This window comes from Coenobita brevimanus, chromosome 23 (genome assembly GCF_032717465.1).
Source record: "Coenobita brevimanus isolate Jiangsu-jjx chromosome 23, ASM3271746v2, whole genome shotgun sequence".
Lineage (NCBI taxonomy): Eukaryota > Metazoa > Arthropoda > Malacostraca > Decapoda > Coenobitidae > Coenobita > Coenobita brevimanus.
In genome coordinates, this window is record NC_136976.1 from 71,836,246 (window position 1) to 71,848,287 (window position 12,042).

The 12,042-nt window shown below is 40.7% G+C and overlaps 2 protein-coding genes across 4 annotated transcripts in view; one reads left to right on the forward strand and one right to left on the reverse strand.

Annotated features, from left to right (window-relative positions):
• LOC145393024 (CD109 antigen-like) overlaps positions 1–12,042 on the forward strand; it is a 150,721-nt gene that overhangs the window by 83,666 nt on the left and 55,013 nt on the right. The window lies entirely within an intron of this gene.
• LOC145393019 (sulfotransferase 1C4-like) overlaps positions 1–12,042 on the reverse strand; it is a 62,936-nt gene that overhangs the window by 8,568 nt on the left and 42,326 nt on the right. The window contains exon 1 of one of the 3 annotated variants that reach the window (XM_080267342.1): positions 8,275–8,362. The exons of 1 other annotated variant lie outside the window; for it this stretch is intronic. Coding sequence is in view for 1 of the 2 variants with exons in the window: in XM_080267343.1 (XP_080123469.1) it covers positions 5,687–5,764 (78 nt within the window). In the remaining variant the exon portion in view is untranslated. Of the gene's footprint in view, positions 1–5,686; positions 5,821–8,274; positions 8,363–12,042 lie in introns of those variants that run through there. One more of the 3 variants, XM_080267343.1, reaches the window with a different exon arrangement.

Genomic DNA, 12,042 nt, shown 5'->3' on the forward strand with positions numbered 1-12,042 from the left:
ATTGCACGGGAAGATTAATGTTGGGCGTAAATAAGGAGTATTATGTAAAGAGAGAGCGGCTATAAAGAGGATGATAACTATATATATGTACTTCCCTTTGACTCCTTCCGCGTCAACATGGAGGGGATGGATGTGGTTAGGTCATGTAAACTCGCTGACATAAATACTGTACCACCCCATAACGATGAGTAGTGAGACAGTGAGCAGTGAATTTTGAAACAGCTATGCGGTATTTGGAACCCAATGAACGTTTCAGATTGCTATGGAAGAGTTTAGTAAATCTTTGGATAAAAAGGTGATCGATAATTTTGTCCTCAACTGTACACATGAGAGTCATAGGTTCTTCTAATTCTCGCCGGGGTGTCACATTGGAGAGAGAGAGAGAGAGAGAGAGAGATAATAATGGCTAGCTTGACCCCCTCCACAGTCACACAGAGTAGGTGAAGTTGATCCCGAATGAGGTCATTTTTTCAGTCGTCCACTTGTCCACCATGGCTTCCTGCTCTGGGGTCAGCTTGCCTTTCCAGTCTCCTGATTCACCTGCAGAGAGAGAGAGAGAGAGAGAGAATCGGTGGTCAAGTTAGGGTGAAAATCAGGATATTTTTTACTACCATGTACCATACAGTTGTTCCAAAAAACATTCGTCACTGCAAGTCCAAGGTCTTCTGGATTTTTTAACCATTTGGAATAGATAGATAGACAGAGAATTTACAGCTTATTAATGCCTGTAGCTTATTAATGCCTTTATATTCAGTACTATGTATGTATTTATGTATGTATGTATCCTTGTGTATGTTTGTAGGTATGTATGTATGCATGTTTATGTTTATATATGTATTTATACAGTTAAAAGGGCCAATAAGCAGCCTTACCCTCAGGACCCAAACACTCCCAGTCCACACCTGGAAGAGACTCATTCCTGCTCATAGCTAAGGTTAATCAAATTTTATACAATCAAAATTTATTATTTAAGTTGAAGGAATGGGCCAGTGTCGTCAGTTAATACAGTAGTGTTGCTTACATTTCCTGAAGATAAATAGGTAAATAGTCTGATAGACAAACACAGTATAGATAGACAAGTAGATAGAAAGGAGTGTCGCAGTCTAGCCAGGTAAACACACAGTAACGCATACCTTTCCTGAAAAAGCCACCGTCCTTTTTGACCACTTCTGAGTTGAAAAATTCCATCTCAGCTTCATCTCCACCGGCGTAGGCCTTGCGTTTCTTCATCTCCATAAAGCTGACGTGTTTCATGACGTTGGTGAGCTGGGCGTCAGTGAGCTTGGTGTCCAGGAAGGCATTGAGCTTTTTGAGTTCCCCCATCACGTCCGCCTTGAGGTCTTCGAAGAAAACGAAGTGTAGGTTGGGGTGGTGACGCTTCTCCCAGGCCTCCTTGATGTGTAGCCAATAGGGACTGTACACCACTGTGGGGAGGGAGGGGTTAGGAGTGTTCATCATCATCATCATCCTTTTCCTCCTCACTATCATCGTTATCGTTATCAGCATCAACATTATATATATATATATATATATGGCTTTCATGTCAGCCAAAACGCCGATCCTAGGCCTCATAGTTTTCGAGAAAAATGCGAAAAACTATGGTGTACACACGTCATGTTGTGACTGAACAGCAGTTTCCTGCCTTCCTCTAAGCTCCTTTCACATATTTCACCAATTCATTGTACACTGGATATGCACACTATATTCTCATGATTCACTCTCACTATTTTTATGGTTGAATACTCACATTTGGCGCAGGGTAGAGGCAGTGTAGTTGATTAGAAACAGTAGCACAATCTTTGTTGGGCCAGCGGCTGATAATGATGATGCATGCATTACAAACGCCAAATTTCCTATTGCAAACACCAAATCTAATCACAGCAGTGCCCAATAACTATACATTGGTATAGTGAAATATGTTGCATGGCTGGGGAGTGAGGTAAGAGTGGAAATTTAAAGGCCCAAACCTCACAGTACCTCCCCCACTCACAGCTCATTTGGTACTGAATAACCTGTCCGCTCTCTTCCCTGCATTGGGACCCATAGTTGCCAACTCATTACTTTTGACAAGCACTAGTCAAGCAATGATGCCTCCGAAAATGACACCAATCGGCCAAAAACTTTTTCTCTGATGAGTTTTTATGCTTTACGGATGACAAACGCATCAACGAGTTAGGGCCACCCCCATACCCAAAAAACGACAAGCGCGTCAACACGGGTGAAGGGGTAAATATGAAAAAGAGTTAAGTTCGGTCGTCGTTTTCTGTATTGGTGGGAGTAACTTTGGCATTTATTTTAGATTAATATTAGACGGTTTTATGCAACTTAGAGCTAATCATAAGAGCCTGAGAGTGTTAAAAAAAAAAAAAAAAGGGGGATGAGTTTGACAGATTACACTAAGGAATAAATTGACTTACGGTCGTCATCCACAAAGCACTTAACAAACTCCTCAAACTCTCCCTGGAAACCATGCAGCTTGAACAGCCGAGAGTGGTGGTGATAGGAGATGATCACGTCCTTTGGGTTCCTAGCCACATATATCACCTAAAAAGAATAGCGGTGGTGTTAGTGTTATATGGGGGAGAGATGAGATTAAACTGATTCCTGGTTTGAAGTTAGTTGTTTTCTTGATCAGTTAAAACAGATAATGAGAAGAGGTGATCGCGTCCTTCGGGTTCCTGGCTACATACATCACTAGAAAAAGCAGTGGTGTTGTTTGTACTAACTTGCGTCATGCAGGGGAGATAAAAACTTAAATTGATCCTCTGGTAGCAGTAGTAAAACCAGTAAAAGGCATTACTGGACTAAAGATTTAAATGTGTTTGAAGTGGCTATTTCATAATTTTTAAAAAAAAATCAAAATGAAAACTCCTGCTTAGCTTCCTTGTCCCTCTCAATCTGGTGACATTTATTTATTTATTATTTTTTTTTTTTCACTTCCTATCTTCAGACGATTTTATTCAACTGAGGCAAAACTTCGAACAGGGGGGGGAGGAGGGAGGGGTTACATAGAGCCTTTAGTACGGGAAATCAACCATAAATTTCATACAGTAGTCTAGAAGTAACAAGAATAACATTTCAAAACTCCATCACCCTATTGAAGAATTTATAGAGTGAGGAATGTAAGAAGGATGGAGGGTGCGATGTGGTTTGAGGATGTATAGGTACAGTATGACGTGTGTGTGTGTGTGTGTGTGTGTGTGTGTGTATCTAGCCTTACCTTAGCCGTATCAAGAAGTGCAGGGTTGTGTAGGGAGAAGGGCAGATGTGACTTGATGATTCTTGGGTCTGGTATAGCTTCGGACATCTGTAGCATAAGGCCATCAGCGGGATCTTTGCCGGGACACAGCAGACGGAACCCCTCATAGAATGGATTGTTGTCGCTCGTCACCTCAGCCAAATCTCCAAGGAACATGTCCAAACTGTGTGAAGGACCGTGTGGAAGTTTCGTGAGGAGTTTGGGTGTTTACTTTTGTCTGCGCTTCTTTTGCTCATTTTCTCTCTCGTTCTGTTGTTTTCTCGTTCTCTTGTTTTCTTTCTCTCTCTCTAGGTACTCGTAGATACTTACAAATATACATCTGTTGTCTCTGTGCATCTGTCTCTTACTTTCTGTCTGTCTGTCTATCCATTTATCTATCAGTCTGTCTCTGTAGTAAATTTTTGAAGTAAACAAGTCATAGGTCCTCACTTTGCACCAAAAATACTGTAGCAAAATATTTCTTCTATAGTATAAGTCTCTTACTAGGTTTAAGTGTACTGTAACCTACACCTTAACTCGCCTAATTATTACTCTCCTATCTCCTAGCTAATCTTTCCATGAATTGGCCAGTTCGTAAAGGTTACTTAGCTAGAAAGAGTCGAACAGCAGATGACGACGAGCCTGCTTTTCTGTCGGTTGCTTGGGATGTCAAGCGTCCTTAAGGTGCGTGTGTACAACGTGCTTGGACCTTTATAGGAGCAGAGTGAGTCACAATGGCTAGCTTCTCATCGGATTTGAAGGTGCCAACTATTAATTAATTACAATACTAAATAGATTACATCATGATATATAAAATAGATTAAAACAAATATTCCCATTATCAATGTAAATACGTTAAAACTACATCTGCTTTTATCTGAGGGCCCTTTCATCCTCAGGCACGTCATCTAACGCGCAGACGCAGTCTAATCAGTGGAAATTCCCAAGTAATTACATGTATTTACAATACAGTTGTCCACGATGGTTAATCGCAGTAGCATTTATCAATAATAAGAATTATTAAAGAGAACATAATTTCTGGGTTGTAAAAACCGCTTCATTAGCTATTAACGATCTCAGGTTTTCCTCTGCTCTCCAACCAGGGATGACTTTTTAAGAGTAGAGCGCACAACTGCTCGGGGGGAAAATATTTCCCACAGTCTTTGTGTATATCTCTCCATCTATCTGTCTATCCATCAGTGTATCTATATCTGTCTAATCTATCTGTCTATCTATCCATCTATCATTATTTATCTGTCCATCCATCCACCCATCCATCTATCTATATATCTATTTGTGTCTATCTATCTTTCTCTCCCCAACTCACTCTTGGAATGGAGATCGTGCCATGACGGAGAGATCGGCCAGTGGGTGATTCAGGTCGGGGTTGTTCCGCATGGTCCACACTAGTTCCTGCGTCCATGTCGTTCCGCATTTCGGGTATGTCATCACCATTACGTCACTCGGCCTGTACTGGTGCAAGGAGATGGATTGGGGTTTTTATTTATTTTTTTTTCCTATCGACTCCACGAGGGCGAGTAACACCTTAGAGTCAAGTGCATTCTTTCACCTGCGCTTCAAGTAGAGAGCAGTGTTGTTTTGGTTCGTGTGTGTGTGTGTGTGTGTGTGTAGTTCTCCGGGTCGGTCAGGATGGTCGTGATCATCAGCTTTAACCCTCCTGGAAGGGAGTTGAGAGCTCATAGTCCGATCTAAGGGCAAAGCTGTGACCTACACACACGCACACACCCGTCCCCTTGCTCAAGGGGGACAATAACCACCCACTTTATCAATGAAACTTTTTGCAACCTGAGCGAGGCTTGAACTCCCATCTACCAGATGGCAAGCGAGAACGTTACCACTGAGCCAGCAAGTGGTGTGTGCGTGTGTGTGTGTGTGTGTGTGTGTGTGTGTGTGTGTGTGTGTGTGTGTGCAAATTAACTAAAACTGTTTTGATCTTATTTTAACCACACATTGGAATAGTCTAGGCTTGGCGAAGAGAATGATTTTTTTTTTTTTTAGGATGATAAGTCAGAGGTCATGTTCACAAGGCTAGATTAAATTACCAAAATAACTCAAACAGCTTTGATCTGTGTTTAGCCAAATTTCGTGGATGGGTTGAGGGTTAGCCAAGGGGTTAACTTCTTGTTTTTGAGACCAGTAGGTCAAAGGTCAAGTTCACAGGCATAGGTTAAAGTTTGACCTCGCAAAATCAACTTCGAAATGTTATTCGATTGAGACCAAACTTGGTAAAAGGGTTGAGGGTAAGGCAAGAAGGAAGGGATTCGATTCTGAGCAGTCAAAGGTCAAGGTCAGATATTCTCCCTCAGACCAGTTAGTGGGCGCTGGTATTGCACTCTGATGATTCTTCTTGTGTCCATTTAGTTCGCCATTACTAGAATCGAGCCTGGGACCTCTTGACCGCGGGTCAACGTGGATGAGTGTAGATACCTTGAAGTTGTAGATTTTGTCAGCGAAGTTCTTGTACGGTGACGGGAAGACCCAACCACCGGGACTGAGACGGACCATGCCGTGTTGGTATCCCGAGAAGAGTCTTGTCTGCACAGCCAGTTCCTCGCCCTCCATCTCCACTGCCTTGTGTCCGCTCGCTAAGGACATTGTCAGCCTGTTGAATATAGCTGGAGTCAGTTTGTCTCTCTCTCTCTCTCTCTCTCTCTCTCTCCAGGGTTCACCATTCGATTTCACTATGCACTTCATAACTTCATTCCTTTCGAAGACCATGGCTTTAATCTTTAATATGTCTACCTTTAGTTTTTATTTTCTCTCACACACACACCAAGCCTTGCAACTCCTATAGTCCTCTTATCTTCACACAAATGGAGTATCAACAAACATTACAAGCATTTTCCAAACCTCTCTCTCTCTACCTTATATTTCTTTATAACACCGTCCAGAAGCAGGGCGGTTCGTAAACAGTACTTCACTAGCAACTTACGTGTTCCGAGGACGGCTCAGTCTGCTGGTGTGTGTGTGTGTGTGTAATGGTAAGAATGAAACAAATTAATCACGGTCCTGGCTGAGATTCGATCTCAAGCCCTCCGCGCATTGTACGCGCGCATGTTTCCACTGAGCCAAAGAGAAAATCCCCACATAGCCTCTAGGCAACGCGGGCTTTTATACACACCATTACATCACTCTTTTCTTCCCCTAGTGATTAATTTGGTCAGTTTCGAACACACGTGGTAGCGTAGCACACACTGGAGGCCACCATTAGGGGGAGCCTGCGAACCACACAGACAGCTCACCCCCGGGATATAAGGTTTAAGATACTGTCAACAACATCATGGCCCTCTAAGTCCCGCCTCATATCCCACACCGCTGCCAACCAATGTAATGGGGGTGGAGAATTTCAAGTCGGCGACGCGTCGTTTTCTCATTCAAGCCTACTGCCACTTGAATACCAAGGAAAAGCACAACCTGTTTCCTCCTTAACTCTCGTTATGGCATGCACAAATGTCAAAGGGTAAAATAACAGCTAATTAACTTATAATTATGTCTTATTAAAGTCTGGGTTATAATCTTAAGTACGCACATTCTCCTGCCTACTTAGGACCACCACTACTGAAAAATACTAGGGATACTCAAGATACGGGTGAGTGCGTGCATGAGGTAGGGCTCAGAGGCAGTATAGCTAGGTAACTATGAGGTACGGTGTGTTTCTACCGACACATCTCTACTCGAGCATTTCTTCCCCCAGGACCAGTGCCCTGGAATTTATTTGACTCACATTAGTAAAATAATATGTGATCCCAAGTTCACAGTAATAACTAAGTACAAATTACAAAGTTAGCAAAGAGTAGTGAAAAGAAATTAATTTATGAGCTAGTAATACTCTGATTAGGTAATTTTACCCCTTCAACTCCCAGTTTTCTTCCCACATGACCTTGAAAAGGTAGAAATTCTTTTATTCATTTACCGCTAGGAATGTAATTATTGATTAACTTCTATTCAGTCACCACTTGGAATGTATTCACTGGTTATAAACTAGCATAGAGGAATTATTCTGACATAACACTGCCACGGTGAACAAAGGCTTTTCCCAACATGCCGTTTACATCATTTCTCTTGTAATTCACTTGTCATTTTATGCTAAAACTACCTCAGACTACATTTCATGTGTCCATGAGGAATATATATGTATGTACTAATCTCTTTGGGAGGGCAAAATAACCTTCAAATCCATGGGAAGTATGAATGCGAGAGGGAGTCCTGTCTGCCCAGCTCCGTTCGTGTTATAGACAAAGGTGAGAGGCCGCGAGGGGAGACCGCTACAGGGATGAGACGAGGGAAAATTTCCATTTACCAACTTTTCTTTTAGTTAATTTGGTAGTATGAGTTTAACATGAGAGGAAGGGTTATCGAATGCGATTGTGTTCGTGCACTTGTCTGCTTTTAACAATTTGGTTGTAATAGGATTTTAGGAAATCGAGGGGAAAGCGGGACGTTACGTCACCCCGGAAGAACAGTGACGTCAGGTTCGCGGGTATTTGAGTTAAGGATGGCGGGCAGTTCAAATCCAATCTCGCGCCCATTGCATTCATGAAGCCTTAATATTAAAGTACAAATATTATTGTGCTTATTATAGGCAACAAGTGAGTGAAGGAAAAAGTCTTCCTCAGAACTTATAAATGACCTCTACAGGCTACTGGCACCATTACAGGTGTAGTGTGACTATAGTCGCGGCGTGCGACTCTGAGGTTATTATCGTGCTTTGGCAACCTACCATTCAAAAGTGCGTCTGATTTCGTGTATATTATGAGACGCATGTGGTTCTTGTATAATATGTTCGCGTATAATAATATTCGTGTATAATATATTCGTAAATAATATGATTCGTGTATAATGATACGAAATTGGACGCACTTTTGAATGGTAGGTTGCCAGGGTACGATAATGACAACCTCAGACTCGAGCGCCGCGACTATAGTAGGAAGTAAATAAATGTAGGACTCTGATAACCCTGAATAAGCCGTCCACGCAGTATACAAGAAATTGGGTAGAGGAGGGGAAACACATACCTGTTTATATGCACGGTTACACCACTAGAAGGTCCCTATACACACCCACACACGCAGCTGTATGCACACACAATGGCGTTGGGTATGTTGTGTGACGCCTAGTGTCAAGTCCGCATAGAGCGTGAACCCGCCCCTCCCCCTCCTCGACCTTCATGGAGTAACCAGATACCAGCAAGCATCTCATAAAGTTTAGTACGATTTCTAAAAGCTTCCCCTCTTAGATTGCCATTTTTACCGGAGCCCGCCAAAAAAGCAGACTAACTTTAAAGTTTTCCTAATACTGTGTTTTTATTTTCATACTTGCTGGTTTTATTGTTAGTGTAGAGTCTTTTGAGATATTAAAGTTGGTGCTTCTGATTATTCATGTCAGCTGACTCTGTAACTATGACCAAGAGACCCAGACGATAACATGAGTTGCATTTATAAACACACCGCCAAGGGGACGTAGTTATGAAAGATCCTTACGTTTAGGGGTATTTGTATCATTTACTACCGTTTCTTTAGCGGGCAATCTTACCATACCCAGTGGATTTGTGTTATCATATAGTGTATGCCTGTATGTGTGTGTGTGTGTGTGTGTGTGTGTGTGTGCAAATGAATATTGCCGAATCTTGCTCAACTTACTGAAAGGTGGATTTCGTTTCCCAACTGAATGCTGGGTTAGGTTAGGTTAGGCTGGGTTGGGTTAGGTTAGGGTAGATTAAATTATTAGGTACAGTTAAGCTAGGTTGGGTTAGGTTTAGTTAAACACTTCGATTAGGCCCAAGATTGTCGTAGTCATATTATGGCTTTTTTTCATTTGCACAAGAAATGAGGCCTCAGAACAAATGAACAAAAAAAAAAAAATCAAAAAAAAGGAAACGGCAATAAAAGAAATATATATATATATATATATATATATATATATATATATATATATATATATATATATATATATATATATATATTGTATAGATAAATGGTCTCCCTTTCGGTTCATTAGTATCAGTAGTTTTTTATTTTTAAGATTATTCACTTTTAAAACTCACTCTGGTATCGTTATAAAGTGTTGGTAATGACAATAAAAGTTGCTCTTGTTGCTGTGAACCCAAACTTCTGAAAAGCGTGAACTGTTACCCTCACCTTCCTCCTTTCAAGGGATAGGGAATAGTTAACGGACGTTTGTATAACCAAGCTAATCCGCCCAGCCAAATCGGTCCCATCAAGTGAGTAAAGAAAGAAGCATGGACACACAATCCTATAGACAGTTTATGTACATGGTTTATGGATAATGACCTAAAAGTGGCGAATTATAGTCATGAATAATTTAGTTTGATTCTCTCTCTCTCTCTCTCTCTCTCTCTCTCTGATATTCACTCGTGTGATTGTGAGGTGTCTGATGAGTAGATCAGTAAAGATTAAAAACAAAGTGTTCTTATGCACAGCCTTAGAGAGAGAGAGAGAGAGAGAGAGAGAATGTTAATGTATACGGCTGTCTTATCGTGACTCAATACATGTAACCTAAGTCTACTAATACCATGTAACCTTGAACAAATGCACTTGGTCCCTTCACCACGAGAACCTTGTATTATATATATTCTTTGTACCCTATATGATTTTGCCAGCTGAGGGAGAGTGCACTATAGATGGCATGTGTTCATCTGACGGAACTGTGCAACTCTATCAATTGCAGTGGCTTAGGGCTCGTATTCTCGTTAAAGAAGCTCCGTAACACCTCTTCCTTAGCGATTTATTTTATGATACGGCTAGTTAATATCAGTTTGTATGTTATTTGTGAGGAGTATGGTGGTATTGGAATGGTTTAAATGACTACTAAGGAGTAATAAATAAAATAAATCGCTTAGGAAGAGATATTGAGAAGCTGAAAGGGGTGAGAAAAATGCGCAAAAGGGTGAAAAAAAAAAAAAAAAAAAAAGGAAGAATGGATAAGAAGAAGAAGAAGAAGAGAGAGAGAGAAATCTAACTCTGAGGTTGCATAGTCACAGGTATCATCGTTACTTGCGTTTTCTTAATATCTGGAACTGTCTACTTCTGTCTGTATTTCCTGCTTCCTATGATCTCCAGTCTTTCAAACGCAGTGTGTCCAGGCATCTCGAAATGATCGGATCTTGAATTTGGCTCTCTCTTGTAGTTTGTTTTTCTCTTGGAAGGAACAGTTTTGTGGGCTCGTTGCCTTTGGTTCCTTCTTCCCCACAAAAAAATAAATAAATAAATAAATTCGCCTCTGATCTGATATATACTTTTTTTTTCCCCTCTCATGGTCGGAAGAACTCTATGGCCTGTATTCTTGTCGGTTAAGGAAGCACCCTAACACCTTTCCCTGAGCGATTTAATTTTGCTTATGACATCCGATAGGTTTTTTTTTTCCCTCTCATGGTCGGAAGAAGTCTAGGACCCATATTTTCATCGTTTAATGAAGACCGTTACACCATTTCCTAAACGATTTATTTTGTTGATGACACTACTTATCAAATACATACGTTTTTTATTGCCCCTTTCATGGTTGGAAGAAATCGAGGGCCTGTATTTTCGTCTGGTAAGGAAGCACCCTAACACGTTTTCCTAAGCGATTTGTTTTGTTATACGATTTACTTTTTTTTTTTTTCCCCTCTCATGGTCGGAAAAGTCTAGGGTCTGTACAGTATATTCGTTGGTTGAAGAAGCAACCTAACACCTTTCCCAAAGCGATTTTATTACACCCTTACTGTCCTTCTCAGTGTCTCATAAATTCTTCCAATATCGCCATACTCTGCATAAATAACGTACAAAAGGATATGAACCACACATATTAATAAATCGCAAAGGAAGAGGTGTTAGCGAGCAGTGTGTATGTTAGTTATCCCCTTTCATGGTCGGAACCAATCTAGTTAGTTGTTCTAAATACCACAGACGTTTTTATTCAGGTGGGAGAAACTATTGGAGCAAGTATTTTCATTCAGTAGGTTCTTCAGAAAATCAGTAAAGTGTGTTTGAGTGTATTTCTGATTATAAAACTTTTCCTTGCCCCACTTGAGAACCGAACCCGCGTTCTTTCGTATAGCAGACCCCTTACTTATCCACTTGACCATCACTTCATTAAAATTACGGTAACAAACAAGGTAATAATATTCTCGTTATATTTATAATTTTTATTAAATTTTACTCGTCCATTTTCAAAACAGTTCAACCTCTTCGGTCCGATAATTTTTTCTTCTTATAGTCTTGCCTTTTCCAGACGATTTATTTATTTATTTATTTATTTTTTTGGCAGGAGGGTTTAGATCTAGCCTTCATTAACCCTAGACATCCATTCTAAGATTAGAAATAGAATAATAATGATTTAAAAAAAAATGCGTCTCTGGAGAGAAGGGATTGATTTCAAATTTTTCTGCCCATAGTCCGTAGTAGTAGAAACAGCAGTAGTAGGAGTAGTAGCAGTAGTAGTAACAGTAGTTTTAGTAATAGTAGTAGTAGTAGTAGTTGTTTCTGTTATAGCTGAAACCCTAAGCTCATCTAAAACGAACCGGGTGGACTGCAGGCTTAAGTTTCCCTTCTCCTACAGTCCACCATCCTCTTTTGGGGGGATAGGGAAGTAACGCAGGGATGTTTGTATAACCAGGCACTTGAGCCACCTGGATATAACTGTGCCACCACATGAAGGCACCCCTATCCCTAAACTATTTTATTTAGTTTGGGGGAGACATTGAAGGGGTTAATGTGAAGACTTTAAAATAACCCCTTCTGTTCCATAATTCTCTCCAGTAAAATCGTCTAGCAGTAGGAGTAAAA